Source organism: Macrosteles quadrilineatus, unplaced genomic scaffold (assembly GCF_028750875.1).
Source record: "Macrosteles quadrilineatus isolate MER2022 unplaced genomic scaffold, UCM_ALF_1.0 Scaffold_7__1_contigs__length_78375512, whole genome shotgun sequence".
Classification (NCBI taxonomy): Eukaryota; Metazoa; Arthropoda; class Insecta; order Hemiptera; family Cicadellidae; genus Macrosteles; species Macrosteles quadrilineatus.
In genome coordinates, this window is record NW_026542600.1 from 47,471,008 (window position 1) to 47,492,303 (window position 21,296).

General features: G+C 34.2%; 1 protein-coding gene across 1 annotated transcript in view; it reads right to left on the bottom strand.

The window, feature by feature from the left end:
* Positions 1 to 1,169: 1,169 nt before the first annotated feature.
* Positions 1,170 to 21,296, bottom strand: part of LOC128999108 (3'-5' exonuclease-like) — a 39,151-nt gene continuing 19,024 nt past the window's right edge. Inside the window, exons 2-8 of the mRNA XM_054425468.1 lie at positions 13,477 to 13,622; positions 12,787 to 12,925; positions 10,067 to 10,152; positions 9,653 to 9,794; positions 8,954 to 9,052; positions 5,254 to 5,361; positions 1,170 to 2,261 (exon numbers count right to left, since the gene is read on the bottom strand). Of these exons, the coding sequence (XP_054281443.1) occupies positions 5,290 to 5,361; positions 8,954 to 9,052; positions 9,653 to 9,794; positions 10,067 to 10,152; positions 12,787 to 12,925; positions 13,477 to 13,622 (684 nt within the window). The 3' untranslated portion in view covers positions 1,170 to 2,261; positions 5,254 to 5,289. The remainder of the gene's footprint in view (positions 2,262 to 5,253; positions 5,362 to 8,953; positions 9,053 to 9,652; positions 9,795 to 10,066; positions 10,153 to 12,786; positions 12,926 to 13,476; positions 13,623 to 21,296) is intronic.

Below are 21,296 nucleotides of genomic sequence, written 5' to 3' on the forward strand. Positions count from 1 at the left end.
CAACAGAAACTAAACACAACCTAAGACACCTAACAACACCATTTACACACTTACACGCACACACAAAATACAACTTCCCACATCAAAAGAACTGGCGACTCCCCAGTCTCAACGATTGTGAAGAGACCCATGGTAAATGGTAAAATGGTAAATACTTTTGACTTTGGCTTCCCCCTTGTCTCTAGAACATCCAGATCCAAGAATGATGAAGGTGTAATTAGGTAGAGGTGTTCTTTCTACTGAGAATTGGTACACCACTGGACTTGCCAAACAAATTTTAAAAAGTTTAAGAACCTAATTTTAGTTATTGATGACTGATTCAAATGCATACCCCATCTACTGCTCTTTTCGGCTGAGAAGGGTAATATGACAAGGTAAAGGAGGCCAAGTAGGCCTCCTCCACAACTATACAAAAATAGCTGTTTTATTCAGAGAGTCAAACTACGTCTGGCAGAGAGACTGGCTATGCAATGCTGCATCGAGAGGTTGAAGAAGCTACTACCGTACATATGGGACACCATGATTGAGCCACCCAGACATTCAAAGACAAGCAGAGGACTGAGAGCCAAGTGTATAGGAAGAATCTTGCTGGAGAACATGAAGACTTGGAGCACTCAGGCACATCAAATCTGGACTCAGGGATACGTATTCAAGCTGGTCCGTCTCAATAGGATTGCTTAACAATTGTCTTGGCCTCAGGGCAAGTGAGATTTGTAAATGGCACTGTACTTTGTATCATAAATAGGTATGAGAGAAATAATACATAAAGGTTATGCGAGTGTCAGTCAAAGTGAGATTCCTGAAAACCCTCGAAAAAGTATGAATACAGGGAATAAGATAATACAGTAGTTGAGAAAATACCTTACAAACCTGTTTGACTATGCTGTATGTTTGCATTGCTATTGCTAATACTAAAGGCACATTGTATTATATTATTGGGTCATTGTCATTATACTTATTGCTAGTTTGGTTTTCATTATGATTTTTTTCATACTAATTTGACTTTGGATTGAACGTAGCAATTTTCTGTCCAGGGTTAAATGTAGGTTTTTGGACCTAGCCTACCAAATGCTGTTTTGCCCTTAAAATGAAGTAGGAAAGGTATTTAATAATCTTGACAGTTTTCAGTGATAATAAATTTAATGACTATAAAAATTAATTCACTATTTCATAAAATATAAATATCACTTAAGTACTTAAACGGACACTCTTTTGTTAATCTTAAGATGATAAGTGGAAGGACAACGTTGTTGAGAGTCTTTATAAGAACTATCATTAGGCATACAAGGTGTCAGGTAGCACTTCATTTGAAGGTTGTCATCAGTTTCCATGTCTCGTATGTTTTAATTAATGAACTCTGTTGACGACCTTCAACGGATGTTCGATATGGTAAACCTCAGCCAATTCAAAGGGTGGTCCCACTGTACAAAAGATCCAGATACACATCTTGGATCAAACACAGATCTCCAGACTGCCAATCTATTCGGAAACTTGAGCGCTACTTAGCAAATAGTACCATGGATTAAACATACTCTGTTAGTAGATTTCTCATCCTTATGGAACAGCTGAAGACAATTTTATTGTTAGTTCTGCACAGTGTGCTGTAGAGGTCTTACTATTTGTTTCTAGTTATTTCAGTAACTTAAAACCTCGTTTAACCAAATAATACGATCGAATCATAAACAACAACTCGTTCTCTAGTTATATAACCTAACAAAGCACAAATCAAGAAATCAACCCTAAAATAATAGATACAAAATTTTGTCGACACTAGCGCCTCCGTACATGAACTAGACACGAAAAACAAGCTTCAAAATTTACAATGGGATGAGGAGTCTACTTGTGCTGGTTAGTCTATGATAGTACTTTAACCTAACATATCCAATTCTTACTTTACATTTCAAAAAACAGTATGTCACATTTTTTCAATAAAAACAACTAAAAAAGCAGTAGAACAGTTTACAGCAAATCCATGATAGTAACAATAAACCACTGAGCCCCTTCACACAAGCCAATTGGAGCTTTGGAGTCCGATTTCACAGATCTTGTCAATCATCCCTTATCCAGTGGAGTCTCTGCTTTCAAACTCTACTGTCAGCACAAACCTTACTTTTGGAATTTACAAGTTTAGCGCTTGACACATGGCTTGGGATAGAGCCTCGACTGTTGTAGTTGGCTGGTCAACTTCTCTGTTTGTACATTCCTTCACATGGACAGTTATCCTGCTACACAACTAGCTATTTTGAATTGATCATCAGTGCCTGTAAACAAGACATAAATACTAAAATTACAGTACTAAACATATCTTCATGCTGGTTTCATATTTCACTGACTGTACTAAAGATTCCGAAAACAAAACCTTTTCTTTGTAATATAAACAGCTTACTTACAAAGCCGTTCACAATAATTCATCTTATTGGACGAATCTGTAACCATTCCATCAAATAACTTTGTTTGACAATGAGGGTCGTTTTTAAGCATGGGTTATTTTATTGCATGGCTCCGTAGTTTGTATGTACACCACAATGATGTACTTACTGGCATTACTGGAGATAAGGACAGTGATATGTTTTTTGATCGCAAGAAACATATAGAAAATGTCCATATTTAAGAAGGAATTCTGTTTTTTGTGGTTACCCAGATTTAAAAGGAAAAAGGAAAAAGTTTTTCAGAGCCTTTTTACACACCCTAACCCATTTTTGTACTTAACACTCACTCAATGCATTAGGGCTATAACCTTCAGTCATCTATGGCAATGAATGTAGGCATCGAATACGTTTCTTGGGGTAAAAGACGTATCACTGACGTTATCTCGCATGTGGCAGGAGATTCAATTATTTAAAAAATCTCCTGTCTTAGTTAAAAAACGACCCTCGTATATGTGAATTTTTTATAAGTTTGTTGAATATGTATACTTTGGATGTTCTTAAACTCAGCTAAAGTTACAGTGGCTACTGTATTGTAACTGTCACAACTTTATACAGTATGAGTTCATTTGAATAGCTGGCTGGGATTTATATTAAAAATACAACTTTTAGCAAATTTCTCCTAAAAGGTATAAGCTATTACTGTAAACCTCAAGGCAAAATCAGATCCTGAACTAATTTACTTTTTGTTTTGATGTTCCTAGAGGCCCAAAGCACGATGTTTCAAATTTTGGTTGTATATTATAGTCATAAGCGCGATAACTCGAGTAAAAATGGCCCAAATTTTGATGAAAATTGGTACAAACATGTAGAACAATATTTTAAACGAGTTCGGGATCATTGTATCTTGGGAACAAGGTTTTAAGGAGTAAAATTGGTATAAAAATATAACATAAAAATTGTTGTCAATTTCTTTTAAAACAGTTTTTTAGAGCTTAAAAAACAAATAATTTAGTACATCAAAGCATATTGTGCGTTTCATGGTTACGTAGAAAAAAAGACAGCATTTTAAATTCCTGTGTTATTTTTGTAAATAAATGTTTATTGAGTACATTTTTGTAGTTGCTCATAAATGGATTCATTTTGATCAAATTTGGAAAATTTATTAATTTAAATACGGGTGTTTTTAAGAGAATGCCGGGATTTCAAACGGTCGTTGCTCGTCGACTATTCAAGATAATTAAACGATTTAGACGTCAAATTGAAGGTAAAAGAATAAAGTTTATTTCTCAGTCTTTCATACAATTCGGAATGATTTAATAAAATTCATATATTCATAAATCTATACTATTATAAAAAAGAGGTGGTTGCTGTATGTGTGTATGTGTGTATGGGAAAAGTAAACTCGAAAAATACTGGTCGGATTGGGCTGAAATTTGGCATGATGATAGCTCACATTCCCGATTAACATATAGGCATATTCTTATTTCAAAAATCCTTTCGGGCTCCGCCCCAGTGGCTCTGGAGTTTCCCATGTTAACCTTATGAGAAATGGAATTATTGAATCTTAACAGCTGTTTCAATTAAACAAGTTGGTTCTGTTCTATGATGTTCAATAGCATTAAAGTTACAAGGATTACCAACAGGGTGCAGCACTATTATTTCTTTTACATTTATGACAACAGCTAATTTGCAACCAAAAGGTGAGTGAGCGTAGCGAACGAGCTCCAACCTAAAGGTGAGTGAGCGTAGCGAACGAGCTCCAACCTAAAGGTGAGTGAGCGTAGCGAACAAACTTCAACCAGGACGTGATTGAGCCATGCGAACGAGATAATCTTGAAAATTAAGAAGTTAAACGGGGCAAAGCCCGCGGGTTACAGCTAGTCTTATATAAGAGTAAAACTGGTAAAGTCTGTAGGCTACGCTAAGGGCGATCGGTGGGTTTATTATGTCTTAACTGAATCTTTTTCGGCACAAAGACTTTATCTTTTATATATAACATCATAAAGTGACCAATTTAGGTTTGTTAAACTGAAGATTTCGTCGGACAATCGATTTTTTCGGGCTTCTGATGTAGAATTGTAGGATTTCTTCGACTATGTCATCGCTTGTTTTTAGCCGGCCAGGTGATTGTCTTTTCAAAACATTTCGGAGCCACGAAACTCATTAAACCAGTTTCAAGTTTCTTCATCATCAAGTATATTTAAATTTAGTTTAATTGAACAATGTATATAAACTCTGTGAACTACAGAATACAATCCTTCTGTTGGGCCGTAAACGTCGTACTGGCGACTGGCGTCAGGCCTATGAGTCACAATAGCGGCCTATCAACCCGCAACTGTTTCACGCATGCCAAGGTCAAAGTTTCCTCCATTGCTACACGGGATACAAAACTTAAGTATTTTAGCTCCAATTTGACGTATAAAACGTTTAGTTACCTTGAATAGTATCCAAGAAATTACCATTTAAAATCCCGGCATTCTTTTAAAAACACCCTGTACTTAGCTATTAACACTTAACTAAAGCCCTGTTTTATCAACTTCCCTGCAGCAGCAAACCTAACTCACTAAACCTAATCTTATTTAAATAGGGAATAAATCTGAAATGTTGATACAATATTTGAGTAAAAAACTAATCAGTTATTCTAAATGGAAATTTGCTAAGTCTCCAGGTCCACTTTACTATTTTATACTTAATTTACACTTTTTGGTATGCCTTCACTGCCTACAAACTCAACAACAATTATTATTCCTGGTACCACATATTAAAGAGATCAAATTGTTCAAGTACTTAAGTTTACTAGGTAAATTTAAAGATTATTGTTGGTTTTTCTTAAATGTTTTACTTGTCTCTCAAGAATAAACAAAACAAAGAAACCAAGACATACCTCACTTCAGCCTAAGGGGCCGAGGTTCCAGATGCGTTATGAGGCGACATTGTCTTTTGAGTTTTGTTCTTCAATCTCTTTCAGTCGTAGGTACGTCAGCAAAGATGCCTGTAATACAATATTAAGACTTTCAGTTTTTGTTACTGGGAAATGAAAATGACCTTTTTCTTCCCATTTACAAGTACATCCAACATACAGTTATACAGTTGTAATGGTCAAATTGTGTTAGGGGTAAATTTTTTATTTTATATACACGAACGATTCGAGCGCGGCGATTCGTCAAGACGGCAACAATGATCCACTTGTTCAGTGTCTTACATAGTTTGAGACTCGGCCGCTGCCACCTTGAAGCGCTGCCGTAGACGTGGTGGGGAGAAGCCGAGACCGGTCGGTGGACAGTGGACATTTCTTGAGACAGTTGATGGCGAGCGCTTGTTCGCCAAACACCCTCCTTCAAGAGCGGGCAGTCGGCGGCGAGCGATAAGTTCGCGCACACCAACCCTCCTTAGGCTGTGCGAGCGAACCTAATAAAGTATCCGGACGAAGGCGTGAGAAACCTCGATGCGAATCTGGAAGTATCGTGTGTTACGTAAGTACACTGTATATAGCTAGCGTATACGTTGTATCCCTCCTCGTATCCACTTTGGCGAGGGAAATTACGTTATTTATTAGGCTATTCTAGGCCGTTTATCAAAGTTTATTATAGAATATCGTAGTTTATCGACCGACGCTGCGAGTGTAGTGTCGCAGTAGCCTACGCCTTCTTTTAGGCATCCAAAGCGGTTTGTTTCATTTCAGATCAAGAGCTTTTATTTATTTTCCTTAAAGCCTAGAAGGATTGGCATATAAGCCTTCTACGTTTTATTTTATTTTATTATTTACTTATCGCGAGTTAGCGTCGTTTTCTTTTAATTACGAGAAGATTATTTTAGTTTTATTTTGAGAAGTGATTCCTTTCGTTAAGCCTAGGAGCTGGCTCTCTATTTTATTTCCTAATCTTCGCCTATTTTATCTATCGGCCCCTAGTAGTTAGCTGCGACTTGGTTTTTGTCAGTGCGTCGCTGTGCTGATGATACCAAGTTATAGTAGTAACTATAGTTTGTGTATTCATTGATAGTAATTCGTGTTCGGTGCGTCGACGTGCCGATGTACACAGTGTGTACTTGTGTACTAGTAGATCGACGCAACAGTAAATTCACGAGGACCGGGAGCAGTGAGCGAGCGATGAAGGCTGTTAGCGAGACCCTGGACTACTCGAGCTGTCCGAGCAAATCGGAGGTAAGTTTAGGATAGGTGCCCCTACCCGACATAAACACCTCACACAGTACACACCCTCTTAACTGATCTTCACAGGACAAAGCCAAGGTCGAATAGTCTCAAAGGTCAGTTACTATTTAAATGAAACAAATGTATATTATGTATAATGAAAACTCAGATTCATGATAAATTATTATTTGCTTAGGTTGTATACAATTTCTTCTTGAATAACGATGAATGGTTATTTTCAAAACAGAACGGTTATGAAACAAGAATTTCATGGTTATGTGAGCTGTTGCATAGCAACCAACTTACTGTACTATGTATAAAATCCATCCGTCTATAAAAACACTGCACACTTACTTTTAAAAATAGGAAAACTTTTGTAAGAAAATCATACTCTAAATCTACAAATTTATGGAAAAGTCAGTTTCATATAAAACTAGACCCACAAGGACACGATTCTATTTTATACTGAGATAAAGCGTCGTTTATACCGGGGTTTGGAACCAAATGTTTGGAAATTTTTGTTGGTAACACTTGTTTCTAACAATTCGTTTGTAACTAAAGTTTACAACGGATAGTGCACTTTTCTTTGATTTTGTTGGGAACAATTTAATCACCGTTCCCGAGAACACAGCTGACGCTGAGGGGGCGACATGTGGTTAACTGGTGGTGGGTAGGCACGTGTGGTAGCGGGAAGTGTTGGAAACAGCTTAGAAATATCAAAAGATTTGTTTCGTAACAAATGTTTCCTCATCTTTGGAACACTCTTTAATTTACCGACTTCTGGTGGGAAACAAATTTTTTGTAGTAAACACTAAAAAAATGTTCCTAACATCAAAATGTTTTTTTTTTATTAGTGTTTCTTTTTGGTTTGTTAGGAACATTTGTTGTAAACACGTGTTCTTAACTCTAGTGTAAACGCGGCCAAGGGATGGATATGGTAGTTTTTAGATTCCTTGTTCAAATTAGTTGAACCAATCAGTTTTAAAATTCAGGGGAAATTAACCAACATCTATTTTTACCAGGGAAGAGAAAGTTAATCAGGGTCGGTTAACAGGGGATGCATCTATATATTAATACGCAAGCAATTTTCTTTTCACAGTCATAACTCGATAACAGTTTCAGAACAGTGGTGGTGCTATCCGTTGTCATTGGATCAAACTTAATTTACTTTGTTTACAACTAAACATATGGACATCGTTTGACATAGTTCTTAAGGTTAATCACAGACTGCAGGACTTGTTACTTCCAGAGTAACGTCGGAATTATTTATATTTGTATTTTTAAATCTGTTTATGAAGTTATTTGCAATAGTTAAATTGATTTACATTCTAGATCGTATTTTACTGAATTATCACATAGTTTTGGTTACAGTTCGGTATAATGAAGTGAATGTTTAAAAGTGCTTATTCGCAATGCATTTACCCTTACTTTACCATTTTATCATGTAATTTACAATGTGTATCATTATGTCTTTGTATTATTATGCCACCTAAGACCAAGAATTGCGAGTGGCGGGAGGGAACGCGAACGTGACCGCTTGCAACACCCTCCCAATGGAACATTTTGATGGATACAGAGCGGCAGTACTAGACCGTCGTGGTGCTACATCTAACCTCGGACAAAAGAAAGTTTAATGTTAATATGGTGATGCCTTTCATTTTAAGCAAGAAAATATTGGCTAAGACAGTTAATTTTTTTACTTTTTGTTACCATAAAGGAAAGGTTCATTTACCTCATTTGTGGAATTCACTATACTTTCAGGAACTTATTGGAAACTCAATTATTGCCATTCTTCAAACTTATTGTCATTCATCCCAATCTAAAAACAGGGCTGCAAGACCTTAGATTCGTAAATTATTTGGATAAAATTTGTCAATTAAATTCCACCTTTGTCATGGTCAGCTCCGAAGCTCATTTAGATGAGACTACCACCAATCGGATCTACAATTTGAAGATCCATGACATGTTTTCGGGGGGAAAACACTTTTACTATGTGTCGTCTTTCAATAAAATGCTGCAAGTTCTTACACATTCATCGTAGACCACTATTGTAGAAAACTGGGTAAAATCATTCACGCAGTGGTCAATTTTAAGCATAATGAAATTCAAATGAACAACAAACTTGCATGCTTTACAAGTAGAAGTGGACTTGGTAATTTCCCCCAGAAACTTGGTGATGTGTCTTTACCTATTCACAATGATCTTGGTCCACATATTATTGTGTTACAATATTGAATAATTGTAAGTAGGTCAGTAATTCAGGAAACATATGGTGAAGTTACCTACTTTGAATGGTCGCTATTTCAATGGCAAAAAAGTATTAAAGTATTAAAGATATATTGATTACTTTTGTTTTCCTTCTTTATTCTTTTATGACAAGTTGCGGTTTTGCTCTATTTAGAGCAACATATTATCTAGTTTACTCAGTACTCACATAAGCATCCGTGGCAGCATAGCCCAGCTGATGAGTTGTAAGGGTTTTTTGAGCCCAGTTGCTGGTCCTTACATCAGACTTGTCAAGTTGTTTTTTGAGCTAACAATAAATAACACAATATTATATTGAGTAAAACTTAAAAGATTTTATTTACTAAAATTTCTATTTAAAATAAAAGAATTTCATGAATGAAATTGGTTTTTGAGATTGGTGCATATTCATTTTATTCAAGCTATTCCAAAAATGATTGTTTATTAATTATCTTTTATTAATTATGATATTGAGTGCTTTTAAATTCAGCGAGGGCCGTTAATGTTCAGCTTGTAAAGTTTGAATATAATATAGTCTCACAGATTTATTTTTATGTGTCTATATAGGTACAGTAATTTCCAAGCAGAATGTGAACAATCCATACGTTAGATTTTTATTTGTCGTTAGGCATACAAAATTATGCATTTGACATGGTTTGGATATTAAATAAAAAAATAAATCTTTGTCTAAATTCAAATATGTCTTTAAACTAAATACCAACAAATAGAGCTATTTTGTAAACTAATTTCAAAGTGTTCAGTATTTTAAACATAAATTGTAAGATTTCTGGCAACTAAAATTATGTTCTAAAAATAGTAAAAGACTAAATTTAGACATTTTTGTACACAATAATTGTCATGGTATCACCACATACCATGTGGTACGTACCACATACAGTACAAGTCGATCTAGGCTCCACATTTCTTGAGTAGAGAAGATTTGGTTTGCTAAAGATTTTAATTCAATGACATTACTCTCTACGATGTTGGCGACAGAGATATCAAAATCCCTTCCCAGCTTCCAGATGTCTCTGCAAAAATTATCAGGCACTTTGAGATCATTCAAAATCGAAACTTATAAATTTCTTTTATCTGTTTGGTAACCAAGTTTGAAATATTAATTAAACTGTATAAAGTATGGCCGAACAGTTGTATAACTAATATTTTCTTGATTAAATATAGTAAGATTACTGTTTTAAAAACAAACAAATACAGTTGAACCTCTTATGTGATTGAAGCAAGACATTAAAAATATCAACCAGAAAATTAAAGAATAAAAGTATTCAAATTAATGTGGACTCACGCTTTGATATTAACTCCAACCAATCGCACTTTGGGATGGCTGATGAAGTCGATGAACACTTTAGGTAATTTCTTCCATTCTGTCACCTGTGGAATAATACAATGTTTTTAAAAATAACTGAAACCTTCGAAGTTCATAGCAGATGAGATTTTTTTGTCCTAGGACGCTAGGCACGAGCCCGGGATTGTTTTTCACATTACTTCAGGCTGGACCTAGGGGTTTCGGCATTATCACTTAGAAAAAATCCGTTGGTGATTTGGCGGGATTTGAACCCGGGACCTCAGGCACCAAAGTCCCACGCTCTAACCACTTGACCACAGCTCGATCCCCGCATCGCAGATGAGATAGGAAGATAGGCTACTGACCAAGAATACCAAGGTGGACTTTTTTTTAAAAAAACTTTAAAAAACTTACTTTTGAAAGACATACAAACATAAGAAACAGGGGTGCTCACTATTACCTTTATCGAGAGGTATTTAAGCAACAATTCTTAACCATGGAGTTTAAACAATTTTTTTTTAGTTTTGCATGTTGGTAGTATGGATAGCAAACATTTTCTTGATGTAGAGTATTATTTATGAGGTTGCTAACATTTTATAAAAATCTTTGTGTGACATAAATGACATAAATGGTAATGCTGGGTAATATTTAAAGAAATTACTTTGTAATCTAGTCCTCAGTTCTAGTACAGTGCCTAGGACACAAGGTTATAAGACAGCCCTAGCAGGAAAAATCGTAAAGTGGCGTTTCCTTATAAACTTGTTACACAGTGTCCTTCGTGCTACACGATTACGAGAAACACCTACCCCTTAGAAACTAATGGGACTGTTTTCATAGCGACGCGGTGCCCGACTAACTGCTAACTGTGCAGTGTGATTGGGAGCACTGCTTCAAGAGCAGTCATTTTCAAACCACAATGCTGAACTGGGCAGTTGTTCACGTTAGAAATATGGAGAAAACTATAGTTTGAGTGATGTTATTAAGTTCACTGTAGATGCAACAGTTTATTAATTTACTGTGTGTCTGAGTTTGATGTTCTGTTCTAACTTTGTTGGCTTCCAAGTTATATCACTACGCACCAAGTCCACAAGACAGGAAATACCTAATCCTGATATATGTTATTTTATCATATATCAGAAGCCTATTAATATGAATACTAAAAGCACCCTGATTGCTCCTAAATATAAACATTTCACTAGGATTTTTTTTACTTTTGGTCAGTAGAGCTACTAGACCTATGTCCACATCTTCGTCCATCCCTTCCACATCAACCATACGTTGAAATTCAACGTGACGTTCAAGTGTTACTAAACTGAGGCGGTTTCAGGACTATGTCCTCTTCAGCCACTTATTTTTCCGATTCAAAACAGAACACTACTATGGGAACCCCAAACATGTTAATTACCCAACATGGTGGTGGATTTCTCGGAAAACACTTCTGCCCTGTGACCTCCTGTTGCTAACTGCCCTGTGTTCTTTAGCTTAATTGTGTAGCACACAGGGGGTTACTGAAGTTGGAGGGAAATGCACCTTGAGTGTAGCAAATAGATAATTATTGTGTGTCAAAAGGTAAATATGAATTTAAACTAATAATAACAAAAATGTACTGAAAATTCAATCATAAAAGGTAATAAATAAACAAAACAGGTCAGACAATATACAGTCTGTTACTAGTACTCAAGATGCCTGGTTAAGCGAGACTGAAGCATGTTAATACAATAGCGGAACCAATGGTGATTGGATATGGTGCAAACAGGAAGACCTGAAAAGGCAAAATGAAAGAGCAATACATAGAATGATTTTGCTGGTTTTGCAATTTTCCGATATTGGGAATAAGCTATCACATTGGTCTAGTGGTAAGATCTCAAACCGGGACTGATTTTTTTTTAACCCAAACCGTTCAAATTTGTATGTATGTGTGTCTGTTAGCTTGATAACTGAAGTAAAAATCATCTTATTTTGACAAGAGTTGATACAAATGTTTAAACCTACATTTATTTGAATGAGTTAGCAAACACAAATGATCAGACTGGGAACAGGTTTTATGGGTTAAAAATTGGCTTCTCTCATTTAAGACCCCCAAACCAAAACATAAAATGTTGCAATTTCTTACTAAACCATTTTATAAATCTTAAAAAAAAAAACTAAAAAGGAGTAAGTAAGCTAAATAGTTGTTTCTTTACATCTAATGGTTACAAAGAAAATTTAAAAACCTGTAAATTTAAATTTAAACTTATTATTCTTACGGAGAATAAATTAACTGTTGTAATTTTCTTGTTTGGGGTGTATTTTGATCAAATGTGGCAAATTTGTTTATTTCATACTTAACGTTTGACATTTCAATTAAGAACACACTTTCCCTGTGGCGACAAAGCTAAAGGCATTCTACAAAATAAAAGGTGACTTAATTAAAATGTTCTTGAAACTGGATAACATAATTAACTTTAAAGCTAAGCACTCATTGAAATTAATGTTATTTATATTGAAAATAAATCTGATAATTTTACGGGGATATTTTATTAAAAATCTAACCAGGCACATAGAAATTCGCTTAGTCTGCAGGTTTGCTACGTTGGGATATTTTTAGCATTGCTTTAAGACTGATAATCAAGGATGTGTTGTTGTTTTCTTTGTACTGGCATGATGCTATAATGGCACAACACTGGTACAATAATAACACACATAACATAGGTAATATAAACCAAACCATTGAGACTTACCTGGAAGATATAACAAACTCCAACGCTGGGACTGAATTGTATAAGGGCAGTTTTGTGCTGACTTTCTCCCTTTGTCCATTGAACAGGCCATTCCAGATCGAACCCCACAACAAGCTCCTTTAAACCCTCAAGTTTCTCTCTGTAAAGTAAATGGTATCAGCAAATCTGACTCGCACTTTCTAATTAGCTTGTCAACCTTTATCATGGGTAAGCGGTGGGAGTAACTATGATATTTTATAGGGGAAGTTACAATAACGTTTGAACCATAGTTTGTATGGCAAAGGGAGTTATACAATTTGATCAGAACTTAAAGGGCTATATATAACATACTTAAACTTTATCAAAACTGTTCGGGCCATTTTTGAGAAAATTTGATTTCTCTGCTAATTTATGGGTTAAAATTGATTAAATTTGCTAAATCATGACATATTTCCACTAAAACAAATTAGTAGGTAGTAACATCTATAAGGGCTCCCTTCAAGCGTCAATAAAATTTTACCTATGGCATGTTACAAAAGAAGAAAAAGATTGATAATTTGCTCATATATGTATATATAATGATACTGAAAAAAATACTGTAAATGGGTTCAAATAGCTAAATCACTGTAGCTGTTGGTTAGTTATTTTGATTAAAATTATTTTCCATCGGTACCGAACTGTAAAGATTGCGAAAATAATAGGTCTACTTACAAAATGGCTTCACAAACATATCCGCAGTCCCCAATTTTGTTTGAATGTCTAACTTTTCCTTTGAATTTCAAGAATGGTCTATCCTCATGTAAAAATGAATCGCTTGGGCTAGCGTTTCTGTCTTTAACCAGTTTTGATGTTGATTTCTGAAAAAACAGTGATAGAATTAATGCCACACAGAATTCCAGCATAACACTTTTAGAAATAGGCCTGGTCTTAAGTTATGAGTACTTTGAATAAACACTACACTAGCCAAAGAAGATTACATCATTAACTAGTCATTCAAACTCCACTAATGAGATAAGAAATACTATGTCTGACAACATCATTCACATTGACAGAAAAGACACCGATTCCTAGACTGTAAACTCACATAGCACACTATTCACTCACAAACACACACATGTGACACTCACATAGCACACTTTACAGAGACATAAAATAGTTTTTTTTCCTACAGTCACCCGACAAAGTTGGCTTCCTTGTACTGTTTATAGTACAGAAAGCTGCTAATTGCTGCATATTTATACTTTGCCGTACGGTTTATACTTTGCCGTACGGTTTATACTTTGCCGTACGGTTTATACTTTGCCGCACATCAGGATTCCAACGAAACAACACAAAACAGCGTGGTTATATTATGCACGTAATCCGTGTACGCTTGGAAATAGGTTGGCAACACTTAAAGATAATAATACTATGAGCAGCTGATTGACTATTATAACTACGATTTAACCTGTCATTTCGTGTTTATAGTTTCGGTATTTCTGAACTTTCTGGACTTTACTTTTAAACGTTTTTAAAACATTCCTACGATCTTAATAAACAAGAAAATACCTTTAAAGCATTTTTTTAAGGCTCGGAAACCACTTCAAATTAGAAAAACATACGGAACTATATTCTCAAAACGCGGAGCACATTTCTTGCCGAGGAAAAATAGCGGAGTGATACGGACCGCGGGTACTACTTTCTCTAGGGCACCATTTGTGTTGCCAGCTGAACCTAAAAACGTGTTGTATAGTGTTTGAAAGACTAATTATTTATATGCTTTATAGTGACTGTAGGAAAAATATAATGTGTAACACGAGTGAAAAAGGCCTTTGCTGCACTCGAGATCATTCCGCACTCGCCTGCGGCTCGTGCGTAAACATTGCTCTCGTGTGCAGCAAAGTGCCACTTTCACCACTAGTTACACAAATAACTATTTCATTGTATCAAAATTTGTCCTTTGCCCGTAAATTGATTTTTTTGTGTGTAATTAGATGGTTATCATTTTTAATAAACCTCTATTGAGTAATAATAAAGTTGTTCCGATTGTAAATTTCAAAATGGCGGCCGTTTGAATTATTCTAACTTAAATAACTCAAAAACGGCTAATTCTATGAAAAAATGTCAAGAATACTTTTTTTAACGAATTTCCCATATAGGGAATAAGCTATTACCGTAGTATTCATGGACCTGGATGCGGGACCGATTTTTTTTTTCGTTTTGAGGTCCCTAGAGGCCAAAAACACCATCCGTTCAAATTCATATATATATATTTATATATTTATATATTTATATATTTATATATTTATATATTTATATATTTATATATTTATATATTTATATATTTATATATTTATATATTTATATATTTATATATTTATATATTTATATATTTATATATTTATATATTTATATATTTATATATTTATATATTTATATATTTATATATATGTGTGTCCGTTAGCACGATAACTCGAGCAAAAATGATCCGATTTTGATGAAATTTGGTACAAACGTGTAAACCTAGGTTTATTCGAACGAGTTTGCGATCCAGCATGATCTGACCATGGGAACGGGGGTTTACGGGGGGTTTTATGGGGTAAAAATAGGTTTTTCCCATTTTTGACCCAAAAAACATAAAATTTTATTTATTTCTTTCCAAACCATTTTTTAGAGCTTAAAAAAACAAATAATTTAGTAGGTATACTGAAGCGTTATTATGCGCCTAATGGTTGCGGAGAAAATTCCAAAAATTTGTAAATTTAAAATTCCCATGTATTCTTATGGAGAATAAGTAAACTGTTGTAGTTTGCTTGTTTATGAACATATTTTGATCAAATTTGGAAAATGTTTTTATTTCTTACTAACTATTAACATTTTACAAAAAAAAACAGTTTTACCCTCCCTGATGCAGCAAACCTAAGTACTTGTTAAACTAATTCTATTTAAATCTTACTAATATTATAAATGTGAAAGTTTGTGTGTTTGTTTGTTTGTTTATTTGTTTGTTTGTTTGTTTGTTTGTTTGTTTGAAGTTCAATCACGCATAAACCACTGGACGGATTGGGCTGAAATTTGGCATGATGATAGCTCACATTCCCGATTAACATATAGGCATATTCTTATCTGAAAAATCCTTTCGGGCTCCGCCCCAGTGGTTCTGTAGTTCCCCATGTTAACCTTATGAATATTCATATTTAAAGGGAATTAAAGAATTCAGTCAGCTGTTTCAACTAAAAAAAGTTGGTTCTATCATACACAAAAGCATAAAAAAGTTATAAGATTTCCTAACAGGGTTTAGCACTATAATCTTTTTTTGAATTTATGTAAACAGCTAATTTGAACTAAGCAGCAACAAAAAACTGTGATGCGCAATGAGAACTGTCAAAGTAGGATTGTTTATAGTTATGTTTATGTATTTAATGTCAGGAATAATTTGTGATTTTTTGTGAATTCGTAATATATTCTTTTTCTTTATTGTTTAGGTGAAGTCGTTGAACATTTTGGCTATGGTAGATGTGTAATACCATTAGTATACCGTCAATTTAAAGAAGCAAATTTTATCAAACTTTGTCGTCCCCCATTGCAAACGCAAAGCTTGAGTATAACTGCAATAAGCATTTTAAACTTATATGCCAATCCCGTACGAAGGACGGGTACTCTGCTAGTAGGGAATAAATGTTATATTTTTAAGTAGACATTTCAGTGTAAATCCAATCAGTCAAATGGAAATTCACTTAGTCTGCAGGTTTGCTGCGGCAGGGGTATTTTGCATTTTTAATTGCCTATCAAACAATACCAAGATCAAAAAGATCGGACAAAAAATGTATTGTGTATGTTAACATGTTTACCAAATTTCATAATCATCGAATAAAAAACTTCACAGATAAAAATATTTTTGTATAATAAACAAAAATGGCGGATATCTGGGTAAATACTAAATATACATTTTCGGACATACCTTCCCATAAATTTTTTTCTTCCTTTTAGTATGGGGATTAATTTCCCAAAGTCCTGAAACGTTTTTTATGGATACCCTGTATAACGGTTCTGAAGTTTAAGGTATTGGCTCATTTTAATACAACCTATTAAAATATTAAAATTTCAAAAATAATTTCATATTATGACAATTTTGGTGCCACGAGTCTCACATGTAAGCCAATCTTCAATCAGTTAGGCTTATTTAGCCCTTCATCTATCTATATTCAGATTGGGAAAAAAGTCTTGGTAAAATTAGATATTTCAAAAAATAAAATAAAGATAGAACTTACATTCTAAAAATGACACATTCTTTCAAATTACTTGGGCTAAACAGGGTGGATAAAAAGTCCCGGAATAGTCAAATATATTTCAATCAATAATAAAGTTAATAATGTTAACACATTACACAGTTATACCACAGAAAACATACTACTATTACCCAGAATGCTCACTGCGTGTTAAACAGCGTTAAGTACTCGGAGAGAGCTTTGCCTGTCAATTCGTAGGCAGCGCCAGCGCCACCAGCATACAATACAACCAGCATTACGAACTGACAGGCAAAGCTCTCTCCGAGTACTTAACGCTGTTTAACATGCAGTGAGCATTCTGGGTAATAGTAGTATGTTTTCTGTGGTTATACGTTACCTGCTTAGGGAGACAGCTCGTTAGGAGTCAGAAGAAACTCTTAAATGTAAACATTGGTTGATATGCACATCAAATTAAAGGTTTTTGGAAGTAAAACACAATACCGCAAATCCAAACTGTCGTTCTACTAAAAAATGACAGCTGTTCATAGATTCCTTGAATTTGCAATGCTATTATGAGTAAAAATTTAAAAAAGTACGTTTTCAGGAAAAGCACTTTGCAAATTTTTTTACTCTTTTTTCAAAACTTTTATTATTTTTTTATTTTATTAACATTTGAAGTTTCATAAAATGTCCACGGTAACGCAATATCTTTGGTAGTTTTTTTTTTTTTTTTTTTTTTAAGAGCATCTTTAGTGGAAAAACACAAAATCCTGTCACGACCATAACAGACGTTTAAATGAATATTAAAAATGGTTAATATTATTTTTATAACTATGTTTTGCTATAAACTAATTTACTTTTACGACCATTATACAATAAAAAGGTCACTGAGCTTTTGGTATATTCGGTCTTTCTAGAAAAAAATAAAAAAAACTCAAAAAATTGAAAAAAAGCCAATAAAATCTTTTTAAGTTTGTATAACTCCGAAAAAAACTTACCTGAGACCCGAAAAATCATTATGTTTGTATAGAGGTGTGCTTCTTTTGTGTATAAAACATTGAAATATGACAATATTTTAATGTTTTAAATTTTTATCATAGAAATCATAAACGTGATGGTCAGGGACAATCGGTACGGTCGTGAATTGTCTGGACTAATCTAAATCTTTCTAAACAATCCTTAAATTATACTGTTAGTTATAAAAAAAGTATGTGTTTCAATTGAACTAAACTGTTCAATTTACAATTATATTAAAGTTATTGTCACGACCAAACACACTATAATCCATAAGGCTGGATTGGTCGTGAAAAAACCCGCGATGGTCGTGAAACTTTGGTCGTGAAATTACGTGTTATTTGGCTCTGTTCTGGCGGTAGCCCTGCACCTCATGTTCGAGGATACAAAGTGGACTTCTAGGTTAATCTAGCAATTGAAATATCTTATAAACAAAAATTAACACCATGTCTACTTCATCGAATGACTACGTACGGTCATGGACACCAAAATTACAAAAAACACAATCTTTCCTTTAATAATCTTGTAATTCCTCCTTTCAACTCGAAACGACCGGCACTACAATCCTGACGTACACCCCGAACTAGTCTCTAAAACCCACTGACTCCATCGACGCCAGGCTTGCCACTGTCGTGCTCCAAAGTTGAAAATTTTTCCCAAATGGTCGTGACCGAGCGAAAAATCGAGGGACAGACTTATTTTGTCATGGTAGTCAGTTTGCTATGACAATAAAATTATAATATGCTCCTTTTTTGTAAGTTTAATAACCATTGATGACATAAAAATATGGCTTTATATATTTCGGCATGAATAATTAGCCTAAAAACAGCGTGAAAGTTGGAAAATGTACCCTAGGGACACGTCATGGTCGTGAATTTCGAGACTTTAAAAATACGAAAAAAATACCTAGAACCTATTTAAAACCAAATAAATGTGTGTAACATGTTGCCCCAGTCCCAAAAAATATTAAAACACATAATAATAAACTACAAATCCAGTATCTACGAAGTAAAAGGCCAAGGACATGAAAACGTACGTTTTTAAATTTTCACTCTTATACATCACCTCCTCAGAGCCTGCTGGAAGTGGGAAGAAAGTCATAAATGTAAGCGTAGATCGATATGCACATCAAAATAAAGTTCTTTATCAGTAGAATACAATGCCCCAAATTTGAGCTCAAAAGAACAACTGAGTAAAAAAAGGCAGCTATTCAAAGATTCAAAATGGCAAATTCAACGGCTGTCATTTTTCCAGCAAGAATAAAGGTTTTTGCGGCCATTTTTACACTCCATAATCAATTTCCGCACCCTCTACATTGCATTAGGGACATCACTTTCAGTCATTTGACGATGAATGTCAACATCAGATATTATGTTTCTTGTAATAAAAAAACGTATCACTGATCTTACCTCGGACGCAGTGGGGAATATGATTGTTTAATGAGACAAACAGGTTTTTTTTATACGGCTATAGCTCGTTGTTAAATTAAAGACACGTAAAAATCCGAGAAATTTTACAAATTTTTGATGTATGGTGTTTGTGGAAGGTGTTGTTTTTCTCAAAAAAAGGGGTGAGAAATTAAAATTTTGAACTGCCATAACTTTTGATAGGACTGACAGAGAACTCTAGTTTTTTTATTCTTTTTCTTTTATTATGTACCACAACACAACCTACCCTGGTTGTTTTTCTACCTTTACAGTTATGTATAACTTGAAAGTGGTTTTCATTTGAAAATTTTGTCTTACCCCCAAACTACCCCTTTTGGTGGGGGGGAGTGACAATTTAAATAAACAAAAATCTTCCTTTTTTGATCATATAAACATTCCCTAAATATTATAATTTTAATTATCTCTATTAATAAAAAAATAACAGGGGGTGGGACTTTGGGACACACTAATGATCAACTACTATATATTATTAAATTTGAAAGAAACCTATGAAATTAACCTGAAATAACTAACCTACAACTGTGCGGTCGGACATTGCAAGTTTTTGTCGGTAGGCCTACCCGTAATTGTAAAATGTGTTTATTTATTATGTGTCCGTGTTGTATATTTAAACTTTTGACGACCTTTTCGAAGTGATAGATGTGTTTCTTGTACAAGATCTGATGATGAGGACTTAAGCTCCTCGAAACGCGTAATCCGTAAGGACCAACAGGATCATTCTGGCAGTACTCAGGTAATTGTATACCTTTTATACTATAAAATTAGTTCAGTTACTAAAATAAAAAGACAAAAGCAAACAAAGAATCCCTGGATGAGTTTAAAAATAGTTTACATGATTTAAAAAAGAGACAAACTTTTCAGAACACGTAAAGCCAACCCAAATATAACTAAACATAGAGTGGATTATAAAATTGCTAGAAACCAGGTACGGTAGTTGCAGAAATTAAAAGCTAAAAGAAATTATTACTATTGTTTGTTCCAAAGAAGTAGAAACAATATGAAAGTGACTTAGAATAATATAAATACAATTTTGGGAAAAAATAAAACAAAAAATACAGATGAGATCGTAGAGAAATATTTATTGGATAAGAACAACGAAATAGAAACAGTGTGCAATTCCTTGGGAGAACAAATCACAGAATGTGTATATGCATCTTTACATGACTGTCAGATAATTGTGTTACAATATAAGGAGAAAAAGAAATGTAAGGAGACTCTAACTATACCAGACCTGGATAAGGAAGATTTTAATATATTGGTACAATCTATGAAGAAAAAGAGACCTGGTTTAGATAATATACGCATGCACGACATAAAAAAACATTCTGATTAACTGTCTGAACCCATAATAAGACTGATAAATACTTCAATTAAAAAATCTTGTGTTCAATATGCAAATAGATTTCTTAAGTTTAACCATGTGGTGCCACGACAATGGTCTAGTTATAAATGGAGATAAATCAAAGTTGATGCACATACATTCACCGTCATACAAATGCTCAGAAATAAATGAGAAATTCCATTGTCATGACTGCTTACACAATAAATAATTTGAAAATGTTGCATGTGCGTACCTACCATTACAGAATGTAGTGAACTACAAATATTTAGGTATAACAATTGACCACAATATGAAATGGGATTTACAAATTAAGACAGTAACAAACAGGCTATGAGTTTGTGCAGAAAAATTTTTCTATTTAAAAGATTTTTACCATTAACAACAATGAAAATCATATATTCAGGAATATGTGAGTCAGTGATTAGATATGGCTTAAGATCATGGGGATCAGCATCACCCACAGCCATAAATCAAATAAAAACTGTGCAAAATTGAATCATAAAAACTATGACTAAGCTT